This window comes from Vulpes lagopus, chromosome 1, assembly GCF_018345385.1.
Source record: "Vulpes lagopus strain Blue_001 chromosome 1, ASM1834538v1, whole genome shotgun sequence".
Classification (NCBI taxonomy): Eukaryota; Metazoa; Chordata; class Mammalia; order Carnivora; family Canidae; genus Vulpes; species Vulpes lagopus.
Window position 1 is genome coordinate 37159634 of NC_054824.1, and position 17296 is coordinate 37176929.

Genomic DNA, 17296 nt, shown 5'->3' on the forward strand with positions numbered 1-17296 from the left:
AAAACCTTTGGATAGACTCACAGCCCCAAGCATTCACTCTTCCTCTTGTCCTCCAAACCCTTATGGTTGCTGAATCATAATCTCAAGAGACTGCCTCTTCTTGGGGATGCTTTTCCCTAAGAGCTTAAAAGTGAGACACTACATAAAAGCTAGCAGTACACAGGGAGGAGCAAGAATAGTTCCCTGGTCCCTGGAGCTTGACCACTACCTCTCTTTAAATTCACAAGATTTACACAGATTGGAATAGGGTGTTCAACCTTCGTCAACAGACATTATCAGAACAGCTGCCAAATCAACTACATCCAAAGAGTATGACTTCCACAAAGACATCCAAGTAGACTATACATAACATATGAAGAAAAATATTGAAAAAGCCAGCTCAATAATTAAAATAAACATGGTAAATATACATAAGGAGATAAGGAAAAATATTAACTATATAAAACAAAAACAAAAGATAAGAACCAAATGAAAATAATAAATATTAAAAATATAATAGCTGACATAAAGAACTCTATATAAATAATCAAAGTAGGATAGATACAACTGACAAATGATCAGTGAGCAAACACCTGAGGAGCATTCTCAAAGAAAAACAGAAAAGACAAAGAGACAGAGAACATTAAACAAAAAGCTAGGAGATATGGATAAAGGAAGTAGACGTGCCAATCTCTGAATAACAAGAGTCTCAGAAGAAGAGAAAAATTTAAATGGCAAAGAGGAAATATATGAAGAAATTACAGATGTAAATTTTCAGAATTAAAAAATGAAGGAAGAGAGATGCCTGGGTGGCTCAGCAGTTAAGCATCTGCCTTTGGCTCAGCACGTGATCCTAGAGTCCCAGGATCAAGTGCCACATCAGGCTCCCTACATGGAGCCTGCTTCTCCCTCTGCCTATGTCTCTGCCTCTCTCTCTCTGTGTGTGTCTCTCATGGATAAATAAAATCTTTTTTAAAAAATGAAGGAAGAACATAGATCAGAAGGGCAATCAATAATGACACAGAATTACAATCCTGTATGATAGCAACATGGTCTGGCCGGGGTTGGAGAAAAAGGTGGTAACAGGTAAAAGACAAAAGGGATGTGCAAGAAAATGAGAGCATACTAAAATGCTCATCTTGTTAGATGAAGATACAAATATTGATAGCCGTGAGAAATCAACAAGGATAAATAAATAGGAGTATGGTCTGTGAGTTAAGGGCATCTGTCATAGAAACAAAAGCAGAATGTATGACTTCTAAACCAGAAGAGCAAAATTTTATCTAACACATGGAAAGAAGAAAAATAAAAAGAAGGGGAAAAAAGAAAGTAATCACATTTAAAAATATCAAATAAAGTAGAAATAAGCCTTAATTAGAACAAGAATTACCGAACTTGTAAATGGGTTAAATAAGCTTATTAAAAGTTATGGACTACCGGACATTAAAAAACAAAAGCAAGGGGAGCCTGGGTGGCTCAGTGGTATAAGCATTTGCCTTCAGCTCAGGTCATTATCTCAAGGTCCTGGGATAAAGCCCCACATCGGGTTTCCTTCTGGTGGGGATCCTGCTTCTACCTCCCCCCAGCTTGTGCACCCTCTCTCTGTCTCAAACAAATAAACAAAAACCTAAAAAAAAAAGCAAAATATAGCAAGATAAACTTAAAGGAAAAACATACAAAACTTTGAAAATAAAAAGGTAGAAAAATACATCAGCAAAGTATGAGCTAAAAGAAAGCTGGGATAGCAATCTTAATATAGGACAAAATTTAATGTAAATATATTAAAAGATAAACAAAATATGAGCACTAGACAGGGGTGTGTGTGTACATAACTACAGAAACAAAAATGAAATAATATTTTTAAGAATTTAGAGACTGATAAAGTGAGAGATATTACTAAATTCAGTCAAATCAAATGCAAAATGCTATAGGCTTTTTAGAATTATGTAAATTTTTAAAAAGTCAAGAGAAAAAATGACCAATTAGTTTTAAAGGAGTTTTTTTAAAAGGGGATTGAGAAAAAATGAGCTTTATAGGCTGAAAATTACATATAATTTTTCTCAAGTGAAGTAATTTACAACAAGATGACCAAATTAGCCTAATTTGGTCTACATCTTTCTTTGGTCTACATCTACGTTTACATCTTTCTTCCTATATGTTGTTAATCGCTGAACTTAATTAATTGACATAGGTTATACAATCTAGATTTCAACTGCCAGTGGCACACAAGGATATATCAAGAATTTACAAATAAAAATGAAATGATTAACAAATAGGGGATTAGTTTATGTAACAGTAGATGTTCATATATTTCCTGGTTTATAAGTTTTCTGCAATTTCAGTCCCTTAATATACTACAAATTCCTGATTCAATAAGACTGTAATTATATATAACCATTATGTATAACCAAAATAGAAAGTACTTCAAAATTATCTAAAGCTTTCTTTTCCAATTTCATCCAGAAATATACAAGTCAACTAGTACTGCTGACACCTAGTACTTTCTCAAGAGTCTTAAATTCAAATACAGTATGAAAATGAGGGAAAACTCTAGAGGGCATCTCTCATGTAAAACAGCAAAAACACTTCATCACATGAAGCCTCTTTCTAACATTAACAACCAGAATGCAAATCCTTTTTATTTGGAAGCTTTACTGATAACTGACTTATACTTGAAGAGGAACTAATGAAATTTCCTTTTCTTTCAGATATTTGAAGTAATGCAATAAGGTTTCCTTTTTGCTCTCTTTTTTTAAAAGATTTTATTTATTTATTCATGAGACACAAAGAAAGAGAGGCAGAAACATAAGCAGAGGGAGAAGCTGATTCCCTGTGGGGAGCCTGAGGCGGAACTTGATCCCAAGACTCGGGGATCACAACCTGAGCCAAAGGCAGATGCTCAACCACTGAACCACCCAGGCGCCCCTCCTTCTTGCTCTTTTAATATGTATTTTTATAATGAAAAAACAGCCCAACTCACATTTTCCTTTTTTTTTTTTTATAAAGATTTATTTATTTATTCATTCAGAGAGAGCGAAGAGAGAGGCAGAGACACAGGCAGAGGAAGAAGCAGGCTCCATGCAGGAAGCCCGATGTGGGACTCGATCCCGGATCTCCAGGATCACACCCCAGGCTGTAGGCGGCACTAAACCGCAGCGCCACCAGGGCTGCCCCCAACTCACATTTTCCATTGTAATATCATTTGAGACATTCATCAGATTAACGCTTTTGTCAACAGCTACAATCCCAATTGTCGAGTCTGGCTGTGTCACAGAGATCCTAAGAGAGACTTTCTCTGATGGTTCAGCATGAGCTTTACTCCAAAATAGCTTTATCTAAGAGAGAGGGAAAATGGGGTTGATTTGACTTTTTTAAGAGCATTACTTACATGTCTTACCAACAGCAGTTCAATTACTCAAAATTTAGCAAAGATTCTACATTTGCCTTGTCTCAGAAATTGTTCTAAAACCATACATAGACCTTCTATAGGGAAAGAAATTTAAAAAAAAAAAAACTTTATTCACGGTGTTTACAAGTCATAGAACCTCCCACAGTTCACAGGCATAAATCTGATTTATCCTTCATTTCTCTGCCTTTCCTCTTCCCTTTCTCCATCTCCCAGTGCTTCAGAGAAGGCAGTAGTGTCTGGCACACCTGGGGAAGCACAGTATCCTGGAGGGGGAACAGGAAAGAGGAAGAAACCAGAGATCCTCACAGGCTAGTAACCTGAACTTTGAAGTGAGTCAAGTGAGAGCTCCCCTGGGGACTCACAGAACCACCTGGGCTGGGGGCAGGGGTATGTCTGTCCAAGGGAGGTGGTGATCAGACCAAACACTTGGTAGGCCCAATGTTCTGTGTCTCTATGGCCACCTGAACTTATCCGTCATTACATTCATCAAAGCGTGGTCCTAAGCAGTGTTTCTTAAAGAGCCTCAATTGTGTCAACAGAGTGAAAGTGAATGGCTTTGTCATGAGGTCCCTTCCTATTAGGAATGTTCACTTTGTCTAGCTCTATTTCAACAGTCCACTGCCATAGTGGCTTAATCTTCCCCTCAGTTTGACTAAACCTCAGACAGACTTCCTCCTGACCAGAAGCCCCTTATTCTCCCTTTCCTTATAGCATTTACTTTAGAAAACTTGCAATGATAAATTCTTTCTCTGCCCCTTTGAAATAGAAGTCTTCTTCCAGCTACTTGACAGTTTTCCAACTCAAAACATCTTTCTCAAGGACCTGGGAGCCAATCCTTTGAAATGTAATCACCAAAAAGACAGAGTCCCTGATTGATCTTCTAGTCTCTGTGGAGGACAGGAGCCTAACTTATATGTTGCCAGTCAGCAAACAGAGGTGGGTGTCCTAATCACATTGACCAATCTCCCCTCAACATCCTCCAGTACTTTTCCATAAGCTTATCCTCTGCTTAAAACTCTCCTGCCTTTTGCTTCAGTGATGTTGCTTCAATGTCTCTCCCCCTACTGCAAGAGTCTTGTATAAAGATTTGCCAGTTTAACTTCTCTAATGAAATCTTTTTATACATATACCCCTTACACCACTGTATCTAGTTTACTTACAGTTTAAGTTTCCCCACTCATACCCAAAAGAAAGGAGAGGAGAGCAACATGTTCCAACCTTGAACTTCTCACTCTTTACTCTGCACCTCCAAGACCCAATGGCTTCAAAATCTGCTTACATGTGGATGATCGCTAAATTTCCATGTCTTGAGCCTTCCACATCCTATCCATTTATTCCACAGTCATTATCGAACATCAAAAAGACTAATTTTCTCCTGCTTAAATATATCCTCTTTTCAAATTTGTAGGTTCTTTGTGAGTAATGTAATAAACATTATATAAAAAGTAAAGAAAGAGTGGTGCCTGGCTGGCTCAGTCAGTAGAACATGAAACTATCTCAGCGTTGTAAGTTCAAGCCCAATGTTGGGTGTAGAGATTACTTTAAAAAAAAAAGTAGAGAAAGATATATCTTTGCAACTATACCTGAAACTGTATTTATCTTTCATATCTAAGAAATTTCTTGGAATTATGCTATTTATACACTCTGCTTCTTCAAAGCCAATGACCTCTTATGCTGTAACGTTTTTAAAACTTGGTCTCACTTTCAAAGATGTACACTTCCATATTTAAGCCTGATTCCTACTTTAAAACTCATCTTTGTCAGGAGATTAATGGAATCACTAGAAGTCAAATTTTGTGCTCTAAAAATAACAGAATGTACCACTGTCTTTGAAAAGACTCTGCATAAAATGAAAAATAGAGGTTTGTATTCTATTTTAACAAAGTTAGTTAACCATTGTCAACAAAAGCCATGGATGACTACTTCAACCTCTCAGAATTTTAACAAATTAAGCAGACAGAAATGCTATCAGAGGAATTGTACTCTGCAAATCAATACTTTTAAATAATGATTATTTTTCTTAAACTGAAAAGGCAGCAGCTTTCATTGAGAACAATGGCTCATTTTATAACATGTGAGATGATTCAATTCCACCTGGCACTCTTATAGCCAGGTTACTTTACAAAGCTGGTGTTCAAGGGGGTTTCCTATACAAGCTATATACATCTTAAACTATAAAAATCCCTGGTGCTTCTGGAGACCAAAGTCTACACAAATCTTCACATGCAAGGTAGCCAGGCTTACTGTAAATCTGTCCTGGGTTAGTTTGCAGGCTGGTGAAATGGATAAACCAGATCTGGGCTCTACTTCCACCCATCTCTACTGATGGCTGCACTCCCTCCCATGCCCTTCATTTCACTCTCATGCCAATATCAGCACCACACAAATTCTATAATTGCCGCTGGAATTCCATGCCAGAGCAATACTGACTCCACCATTTGGGAGATCCTGAAACAACCTCATGGAATTGAGTTAAAGTCTTAAAGCCAAGAATCATAACTTACAAATAAGACCCACATTGCCCAATAATTCCACATGTGAAAATACCTATGTAGTAATAATATGAAGAGGTTTAACCATATTCTGGAAATGAATATAAATTTCTAACCAGTTTTGTTTAGTGATACTTCTCTAAAGAAATATTACATTTCTCAGACCTCATTAATATGAAGTTTTCTTCTGACATCATTACCTTAAATCTTACCTTATTTTTAAAAACAAGCTGAACAGGAATTTTAAGAACATCATTTATAATTTCCCCGTCATCTTCAATATAATACACAATAATACAGGCTTTTGGAGCCCAAGAATTTTCTGGTGTTAAAGAGAAGATTGTTGAATTTTGCTTGCCTACAGCCACCAACTGTCCCCTGGATACTACCTGAAAAGAAGAGTAGAAGACTCTACTTTCATTTATGCCAAAGCTAGTAAGAATCCCAACTACGGCTACAATCATCATAATTTCAACTATACACACATATTGTTGACTTAAACCAACTTCAAAGCCTTTTTGAATGCAAGAAAACCTCCCTGTCCAACACAGAGAGTATAAGCCAGGAAACAGAAAAGGTTAAGATAAAGAAATACTGATTGAGACAACAGTAGCTTCACAGTCATGAATCTATTTTTTGAGAGGAAGGAATACAGAGCACCACTGGAGAGTCAGATTAGCAAAATTTAAGCTATGGGCAGCAATTTTTATTTTTTTGGTTTTTCTCATACTTTATAATTTTCTATAATAAACTGAGATGGATTATCTCACAGAAATTTAAATTTTAAACATAATGCAAGATTTAATTATCCATCTTAGGTTGGAAATGCAAATGTAACTGAAGGAAGAAAAAAAATTGATTGCAATATAAAAAGGGCAGCCTAAAGGATTTAAGAGTGAATTTTTTAAATTAGTGAGTTTAGATATAAGGTAGATATCATTTGAAATGATCCCATAGAAGATAATAAATTTAGATTCTATAAGGGATTACCATATAGCTTAACTCCTTCAATTGCTTGTTGCCACTAACCACCAACTCAAAAGGTGATCCCACCTAGAAAAAAAAAAATCTTAATTAATAAACACATATTAATTGAAAAAGAGTACATTATATTGTAATCATAAGTTATTGTAAGCATTACCTTTATATTTTCATCTCTCGTCTTTAGCTGGATGTATGTTTTACTGGGAGACTTAAACATACCATGAACTGCCATGCTACTCACACTACTAAGAAAAAAGGCCTATAACAAAAAAAAAGGGAGCAAATAAATTTTCATCTTCAGTAACACTCTGAGAAAGGATACTATCTGTTGAATAATTTCTGAAAGGCAAATTCACTTTCACTTTTTTCTTGCAGAAAAAATGTGCTCCTGAGACATTGGATTTTCACTGTATAGCTTATATTATATAAAGAAAGTGACAGCTTTAAAACACAGAAGAGGATCTGTATCACCATAATCTAAGAAGAAAAAGCATAGTCCTTATTTCATAAATGAAAGTATAGTATCAGGAAACACCACAAGAAGAGAGAACAAAATGAGAAAGGACTCCTTTCCTTCTCTCCACAACATAGAGTTCATTTACAACCAACCTATGTATCTACCAATAGTCAGAGTAAACCTCAAAGGACCAAACCTGTTGGAGGGCTAAGTAATGAAAAGAAAGGTAGCAGGAATGGCTGGGGTGTCTCAGATGAGCCACTCTGGGAAAGAACCCAGCAAAGGAGTATAGGTTTTAAAAAATATTTTCCTCTTTCATTTCAGCTTCTACAAAATACACCTTCAAATGATTGAAAACCAACCTAGACTGGGAATCTCAGGAGCTTCTTCACATCTTCAGAATACTACACTTCAGTGTGCTCTCCAAAATGATTTTCCAAGGAAGCATTTGGTCTACCCATCAGCCACTGTTACTAAGTTACTTTTAACACTTTCCTCCATTTTTTAAAATATAAACACGTGTCTACTTCTTACGTCCTGTGCATTCTGACCTCTATCAGGATTAGTGCCTACCCCGAGATTATAATTTTAATAATGTTGTTGCGATAACATAATGATAAGAAACAGATGGTACCTTCAACTGTAGCTCACTGGAATCGTCCAGGATTGGGAATTCAATCTTAAAGATTCCATTTTGGGGAAGAGTATAATTTATGACCTGGACAGATTCTATTTCCTGCTTTCTACTGTCCCATCTGCTCCAGTACTCGGAAGAATTTTTCTGTGTCACTGTTATAACTACATTATTTCTTCTCTCTTCAAAAGTCAGTCGATTGCCATCAGCACGGGTTACCTTCACCTAATTGTCAGAATACAACATTTTAAAAACAGGTAACAAGAAAAGCAAAGGATTTAAGTTCAGATGAATCCAGTTCCCATCTGTGCTATTTCCATTAAACTGAACTCTGAAAAACTATTGGTATTACCCTGACTTCCAGATGAATCAGTCTCACACTAGGATTCTGACACCACTGACCATTTGCTTCTTGATATTATATGGCTTCTCTTGCTCCTATGGCTCCATAATCACCTTTTTTATTCCAAAGCCCTCATTCTGCATCCTCATAGTATCCTTTTTAGGTTCCCCCTTCCTCTCCCTAAATGTGGGAATTTGTCAAGGCCAAATTATCAGTTATCTGGGCTTCTCTTTTTCTCAAAGGTCTCAGCACTCCTACTAGTTTCCTCAGCTTGCTCTGGAGCTCATACTCAACACCCAATTTCTGTTTGCAGGAAACTTCTACTTATGTATCCTTCTCAAACCAAATTCAGTACATTTATAACTGAGCAACCATCTCGCCTCTCCCATTTTTGCTAACAGCACAATTCTGCCAGACTTCTCATCTCTCAGTTTCCCTTCCCTCTTCCCACCTCTCAAATCCAATACACACCAAGTCTTGTATTTCTCTCTTGCATCCTCTCCACTTGAATGTCCACCCCCTCAAGGTTCCTCGCCACCTCATGCCTGAGCCGCAGCCATCTTCCTGCACACACCCCGATCCATCTCCCTGGAATGCTGCTTTCACAGCATAAGGCTCCTAGGCTTTTTTTTTTTTTAATTTTTATTTATTTATGATAGTCACACAGGGAGAGAGAGAGAGAGGCAGAGACACAGGCAGAGGGAGAAGCAGGCTCCATGCACCGGAAGCCCGATGTGGGATTCGATCCAGGGTCTCCAGGAGCGCGCCCTGGGCCAAAGGCAGGCGCCAAACCGCTGCGCCACCCAGGGATCCCCGCTCCTAGGCTTTTCACTGCTTAAAGTACAAAGTTCAAAACCATGCATATACCATTTAGGATCCTCTAGACTCTGCACACTTTGCCTTCGGTTTACTCTTTCACCACTACCAGACAAATCTGCTACAATTGGACTGATCCAGGAAATGCACCTGAATTTGACAAGCAGGGCTCTTGCCTTGTGTCTCAGCTCATCTTGCTCCCCATCTCCCACCCCCACAGCAAACACTTAAAACCCACTGATCTTGGCACCTGTGTGGCTCAATTGGTTAAGCATCTGACTCTTGGTTTCAGCTCAAGTCATGATCTCAGAGTCACAGGATTGAGAACCGAGTCAGGCTCACACTCATTGTGGAGTCTGCTTGGGATTCTTTATTCCTTTCTCTCCCTCCACTCTGCTCTCTCTCTCTCTCTCTCTCTCAAATAAATGAATAAAATCTTTGAAAAAAATAAAATAAAATATCCTACTGATCTTTTAACAAATAGCTTAAATCTTCCACTTCCATAAAGCAACCTTTAATGACCCTCTCATCACTATTCCAAAGCCAGCTCTTCCTCCCAGACTCTCATTGTTTCACTACTCACTTGGAAGCTATCATTTGCAGCCTCAAGGGTTTTGTTCTTACCTTCTCAAACTAAATTATATGATCATTGAAATCAGAAACTATCTAAAACTTCTCTTGATCCATTCAACAAGAAATGATACCCCCTTTCTTTAAACCAGAGGTCAGCAAACTATGGCAGGCAGGAAGGCCAAATTCAGTTTTCTTGTAAATACAGTTTTATTGGAACATAGCCACCCTCACTTGGTTACAAAGTAGTTAAGGCTGCTTTCATACTACAATGGCAACGTTGGATAGTTGTCACAGAAACCATATTCCCAGGAAGCTAAAAATATTTACTATCTAGTCCTTTGCAGAAAAAGTTTGCCAACCCCTGGTTTAAATCACTACAGAAGTGTATGCATAACAGTAACCTTATCCTGCCTTAAGTCATACTTGTGTGTATATTTTCTTGTCACCATCACAAAAACTGTGAATCCAGGGTAGAGACTGGGTTCTTCTTAGCTCTGTAAGCCCTACCCAGCAACTTGCCTTGCATGTTGTCAAAATTCACTCCATAAGTGTTAACTCAAAAAAAAAAAAGAGTAGATTTGTTGATAATTTTTTAATGCAATATCTTTGCTAGAACTAAAATTAGTCATTATGAAAATCAAACTGAATTGAAATTTTTTATTAACATCTAATTCTTCCAAGTAATTTATAAAAGCTCCAATGTAGCAATCTAAATCTAATTTAAATTCCTCATTAAATAAATTTTGAGGAAAATACTTTTGTTGGAGACTTTTTTTTTTAAAGAAAACTTAAAGTTTATTTGGGAACAATTCCATATACTTCATATATCTAAAGGGGAAAAGTAATCTATCCACTCTGGGCTTAATTTTTTTTGAAAGCACTGAAAATATTATCTGCTATTCTGTTTCATTAAACTAAACTTGCTGCTTTAGATCATTAATAAACATGCCAACTTACGGTGGCTGTGAAGTTGAGAGATGGCTTCAAGACAGTAGCATAATCAAAAAATTCAATGATGTAGTCATGTTGCTTGAAAAACACATTAGAACTTGCATTTCTTGAGATACCTGTTTTGAAAATTGCACCATTTAGAAGCCAAACGCAACAGCTTATTCACCAAATTTCTCTATCTAAGCTACTTCCTCAAGGAATTAATGGGGCACAGAAGCCTCATTCCCACACTGGCTTGGTCATAAAGAGAACCATACAGTTCTACTGCATCTTCCATGGACCCCTTCTAAGCACCATTACTATTTCTAAGCACCATCCACAACATGGACACTGCAGATTAAAGCCTCTCACTGAATCATCTTTGGGTCTTTTGAGGTTTGGGGAAAGTCGTTGAGAACAACAGAAAGATCCCAGCAATTAACCTTTATGTTAATATTGAAAGAGAAAACTGTCCATGAGCAAACAAGAGCTCAGAAGATGTTAAATGATTAAAAAAAAAAAAAAAAAAAACAGAAAGTGGTTAGTCAGCTGCAAAGTGGTTAGTTAGGCCTTTCCCTGTAGTTTTCAGGTTGAAAAGAAAGCAGAAATGGAGAAAATTACAAATGCCTACCACATGTGGTTAAAGCACAAACTATCATAGAAAATAGGCATTCCTCCAAACATTTGAAATTAAAATTAGGAAAGAAAAGAAGTGTCCCCTTTATAATGAAAACATTCTGCAGGTGACACTAATTAATAGTCATGACAATTTCAGAAGTAGCATCTTTAGAAAGGCTTCCAACGGAACGTACTCATTATAATAAGGAAGAAGAGAGAGCAGCACCATATAAATAGCTTTACCTTCACTTCAAAGTCTACAAACCTGTAAGTGATTCTGTCACTGTGGCTAAAATTTCTACTGGCCCAGGGGAAGACAGATACATGTGTTCAGAAAGACCTTCTGAAAAATCCATTACTTTTTTCATCTCTTCATCATTAAAAGAGAAGTTTGCAGATCCATTTATCTGTTTTGTTTAAGATAATTCAATTTTATTCTTCACTTTAGCAATTCAAATTTTAAAAATAAAATTCAAACTAAGTCACAAAAATATAATGGCTCTGGGGTACAAAATGGGTAGATTCCCATTTGTCCAATTCTAGAAAATTCTTGGTTTTCTTACACTCAATTATTTGTTAATTCAGTATGAAATCTCATTTCTAGTAAAAGTATACTTATAGTGTTTTCCAATGAGAAGTTATAAGATCTCTGTAAAAGTTACCTTAAAATTTTTTGTAATATTTCTCTTCATGCCCCAAAAGGATAAAGGTAAAAATGTAAGTGTTACATCTCCTTTCACTGGCTTCCCATATGTATACCTGAAAAACAATAAATGGGGTCTTTTTACATTTTTTACTTGATATTATCAACATAGCACATGAAAATATTACTTTCGAAAAAAGAAAATATTACTTTCAATAGCATACACTGGCAATCCAACTTAAAAGAATTATATTTTTAAAAATACTCTCACTGCAAATTTTTTAAACTAAGCATATCTAGGAATATCCTTAATAAGTGGTGATCCTTAAAATTAAGTCTCCAAAATGAGAAGACTTTTGTAGAGAAACTACAATACTTTAAAACAGTTCATAATAATACTTTACCTCTAACCATTTAGAGATCCAGAGGAAAATCTGATCATAATTGCAAGTGCAGTTTCCTGTCCAAAGATATTTCAAGTTACGAAAATGTTTTATTCCTAGAAATCAAGACTGGCCCATTAACTGCATGCCCAGGACACTTTGTAGCTTTTGAGCATTTTTATTTTTTTTTCAAAGATTTTATTTATTTAAAAAAAAAGATTTTATTTATTTATTCATGAAAGACACAGAGACATAGGCAGAGGGTGAAGTAGGCTCCCCGTGGGGAGACCAATGTGTGACTCAATCCCAGGATCCCAGGATCACAACCTGAACTGAAGGCAGATGCTCAACCACCTACGTGCCCCTTTTGAACATTTTTAAATGGTAGTTAAAATTGTAATCACTAAGGCCCATTGTTGCATGTTCCAATATTAACCAGAAAAGTTTATTAGACCAAACACACCAGGGCACCAAATGTGCTCATAGCTTGGACTTGTGCAGAAAAATGTAAAAGAAGAGTATTTTTTATCCAAAGTACCAAAATTTATCTTCTTGAATCAAATCTCATCTCTACTGCTTTACATTCTATATATTCATTTTATCCCTCTTCATTGATGGGAAAATCTCTTCATGTGAAAAAAGAGTGGCAATTTTGGTAAACCATTTTACTGCCAGAAAGCCTTTTTTAAATGTGTTTCCTGGGTTCCTTCCATCTCTTTTGTGTAATAAATACTCAGCCAAATGTGGAAGTCAATTTTGCTTTGCACTCTATAAATCTAACAGTAAACTCCTATTTCCTGAATTCATTAGTTGAACACAGAAACAGCCCCTCATCTGGATCAACTCAACTCAAAAGCCAATGATAAAATATAGCATGTTCCAAATTAAGGAGAATAAAACAAATACATTTTCAAATGCATTGCCTTCCAAATGAAAACAGTAATGTTAGAGGAAACCCTGGTCATCAACTCCAGCACCAAATTTATTCATTCAAAAGAGAGTCCTCAAAACTTAACAGTTCTTGTATCTTGTTAAAGATTAAATAAATGCATTAGGATACCAGAACATTATATTTTAAAAGAGTTCTATCACATGATAGGACAGGGGGCTTGAAAATCCAGACATAATTTAAAGTATTCTCAGACACAAATATTTTTTATTTTGGTTTAAATGTGAAGCAGATTTAGCTTTCTTTGCCTCAAGCTGATTATAATAATTATGAAACAAGGATACTGACAGTTATTGTCCTAAATAAATCTGGAAGCATTTTGAATAAACTAATGATTCAGAAAATTATAGTTTGACAACATTTTAAAAAGCAAATCAAATATATGCTAGGGTAGTATCATTAACAAAACAAAGATTTTTATTTAAACAGCCATAGCACAAAAGGTTTACAAAATGATACCTAAAAAGTTGAACCTATCAGCATAATTCATGTTTTTCCCACCTTTTTTCCATGTCATTTCCAAGGTACAAGTGTCTCAATTCATCAAAAAATAAATACATTAAGTAAACTTTAGCTTAAAAAATATTTTTTCAATTTTACTATCTGCAGGGATGCATGGGTGGCTCAGCAGTTGAGCATCTGCCTTTGGCTTAGAGTGCAATCCTGGGGTTTGGGATCAATTCCCACGTTAGGCTCCTTGCAGGGAGCCTGCTTCTCCCTCTGCCTATGTCTCTGCCTCTCTCTGTGTGTCTCTCATGAATAAATAAATAAAATCTTTTTTAAAAATAAAACATAAATAAACAAGTTTTACTGTCTGCAGAATATATAGAAAGAACTAGATGTGTGCTATGTTATTTTCTTACAATCCTCTAGAACTCTCCATGGTTAGTGGAAAACAGTCTATTATTTATTTTAATGAGGTGGGAATAGTGAGCAGATGTTCACATCAAAATAAACAAACAAACGCCGATTTTTATTCATCTCAGCTAAAGATTTCAAAACCAAAAAGAGACTGTTAACCTTCTCTGGGAAATTTCAAGCAATGCTCTTCACATTAACTATGCCTTGATAGATTATCACTTCATCATCATTTCCATCTTTTCTGGGTCACAGTATTTCTAGAATAGGTCTATGCCAATTTTTATAGACTGATAAAAGACTCTGCTGGTCAAAAAGATTTCCTTAATCTGTTGTGACGATGTAAAGTGTATTCTCAATGTGAATGTAAACAAGTCCCCCGCAATCACATAAGCCAATTCCTTGCAACAACCTCATAATTTACATCTCCTACAGGCTCTGCTTCTTCAGTGGAACCTTGATTGACACACATACTAAGGAAAATGATGCCAGTACAACATGCTGAATACTAAAGAAATACCAGGGGCCATAGTAATGGTCATGCTGTTCTCAGCCATTAGTATTTCAAAGAGGCTCTACAAATGAGAATCTGGGTGAAACTCCAAGAATTCTTTTTTTTTAAAGATTTTACTTATTTATTCATGATAGACAGACAGAGAGAGAAACACAGGCAGAGGGAGAAGCAGGCTCCATGCACCGGGAGCCCAATGTGGGACTCGATCCCGGGACTTCAGGACCACACCCTGGGCCAAAGGCAGGCACTAAACCGCTGAGCCACCCAGGGATCCCCATCAAGGATTCTTTTTATTATTATTATTTATTTAATCTAATTGGCCCTATTAAGCAATTCGTGACTCATTGGCAGCATCCCATCTAGCAAGTAAAGAGATGCTCCTGTAAGAGTTCTCACTGGGCTTGCAGAAAGGAGCGTGTCAGGGGATCCACACCCCCACACACAAAAGTTGTATAGAAAACTTTCTGGCAAGTGACCAGAGCTTAAGAATAATTGTTTTAACTGATTGTAGTGAATCCCTAGCCCAGCCCTGAAAACCAAAAACAGAAGCAAAGAAGGTATCCACATTCTCCCTAATCCATAAGGTCACTGATGGTTTGTGTGGATTTGCACTCACTGTTTCATAAACTCTAGTCAAAGAACTCAAAATATAACCCAGACAGAATCTTTAGCCTTTAGCTAAGATCAAGGGGAGGATAATAATTATGCAAAATGCAGGTATCTATGTGTTTTCTAAACTACAAATCCATCCACGGTACCCAAATTCATGTTGGAAGCCACCCCTTAGTTGAACACAGCAGAAAACTAAGTTGGTATATAAATTGTAGACATATTTTTGCCTTTGTGTTGTAGGATTTTCACATGGGTTTTTTTTTTTTTTTTGCCAAATAAAATCTGAACCAGGAGTCCTCAGAACATCTCGCCTGTGGGCTGCTTCCACGAGGAGACTCATTGCCCATCACTTGTCATTGCCACAAACCCTCACCAAGAGAGGGATATGGTGATGAGAAAGCAGTGACAGGGAGTCCAGTGTTTATCAGCTATTACAAATAAATTCTGAAACTAAATAAATTTCAGAAAGCAAAGCACAACTATTCACGCATCAAAAATGAAAGCTACATAAGATTAGTACCAGAATAACTCCAGCCTACATTTTTGAGAACTGCTAGTCTAGGACTCTCAGGATGCTTTTTACCACAGCAAAGTGAAATGATTTTGAGCCAATGGCTCAAAATCATGAGAGCCATGATACCTCTACCATACAGATGTGTTGGAATCTCTCTGTGTACATCTGCTGAAATAATGAGGGCTATGAACTACTCACTCATTTGCTAATTGCCATAAGATAACTAACAAATTCCTCCCCCAAGATTCAACCTCCATTACTGCCAGAAAAAAAATTAAGATTGAAGAAAAGTTAAGTACCCTTGATCCATGTCAGCTGAATAAGGAATAAAGATATGACTTTTTTAAAAATCTGGAACAATCTATAATGTAAATCCCCTGGCTAGTCTCAGAAAGATACTTGTCTGTGGGAAATATTTCAGGACTGGATCAGCTTGGAAGCAGGCAGATGGGTGCAAAGACCTTTATAGATATGTCCATGCTTAATTATTTATTACAGATATTTGTTTTCTGCCCATTGGGATATTTTAATAAGCAGAACATGGTGCTAATACTCTGGAGTATATAGTGAGTTCTTTGTCAATTTTATAACAGTATGTAGCCATAAAAACAAATGAATACTTACTTTGCTATTACAGTACCATTTAAGCTCCTAGAGTTCAAAGAACAATATAATGGTGTCTGCAAAGTAACTTCAAATTTTGGCAATACTGGAAAAGAAAAGTAAGGATAAATATCTTAAAGAATCTATTTTACTATCACTTTTAGCTTAACAAAAGAAAGACTGGATTATTCTAATGAAGTCGACAATTGGTACTATTTGAACTTAGACTCCTTAGAATCCAAATACATAGTAACACACAGATGAAAAGCACTTCATTTCATCTAAAATGAAAAACCCTTAGGAGGATGGCGACTAGACAATGATAGTGTGGGCCAGTTGCTATGAACACTTGTGTCAGTGGAAGCTTCTCATTGGTAGAACCTACATGTATCCAGAACCCTAGCTGCTAAGGCATCTGAATGCTGGGAGACCAGGGATCATCCATTGGTGCCACCTTACTGCTTGTTAAAATACTTTCCCATCATGTGGTAAACAATTGCTTCTAGAGTACTCCTTTCCCTAGGACATTCTCCAACTTGGTTACTAAAAGTACATCCTAGGGCCCCAAGACTCTCCCTCTGCATGGTGCCATGTATGCAGTCATACAGAATCCTTATTCTTTGAGACAATCAAAGGTGAATCTGGAGATAGTCAAATGTAATGGATTGCTATGAAGGGAAAGTTGTGTAGCAGGATTTCTAAGTTAGTCACTAAAATATAGCTACAAAGTAATGATGCTTTTCCTCATGTGACAGTGATTCCTGAAGTCAATCCCAAAGTTAAAAGCCCCTACTTTGGTCAGCTTTATATAATTAAGATATGAAACATTTTATAAATATGAACACTATGTAATATAAAGCATACCACCAGAGTAAAAAATTTTGTATCTTTCTAGTCTATAGAAATTTTTTTCTTGAACTTCACTAGCTAAAGAAATAGATCAGTCCAATTACAAAGCATCTCACCATTCAATTAACAGAAATAT

The 17296-nt window shown here is 36.4% G+C and overlaps 1 protein-coding gene across 1 annotated transcript in view; it reads right to left on the bottom strand.

The window, feature by feature from the left end:
- Nucleotides 1–17296, bottom strand: part of CD109 (CD109 molecule) — a 129489-nt gene that overhangs the window by 54973 nt on the left and 57220 nt on the right. The window contains exons 7-15 of the mRNA XM_041725239.1: nucleotides 16333–16417; nucleotides 11898–11994; nucleotides 11501–11642; nucleotides 10645–10754; nucleotides 7956–8180; nucleotides 7022–7123; nucleotides 6871–6933; nucleotides 6093–6269; nucleotides 3162–3314 (exon numbers count right to left, since the gene is read on the bottom strand). Of these exons, the coding sequence (XP_041581173.1) occupies nucleotides 3162–3314; nucleotides 6093–6269; nucleotides 6871–6933; nucleotides 7022–7123; nucleotides 7956–8180; nucleotides 10645–10754; nucleotides 11501–11642; nucleotides 11898–11994; nucleotides 16333–16417 (1154 nt within the window). The remainder of the gene's footprint in view (nucleotides 1–3161; nucleotides 3315–6092; nucleotides 6270–6870; nucleotides 6934–7021; nucleotides 7124–7955; nucleotides 8181–10644; nucleotides 10755–11500; nucleotides 11643–11897; nucleotides 11995–16332; nucleotides 16418–17296) is intronic.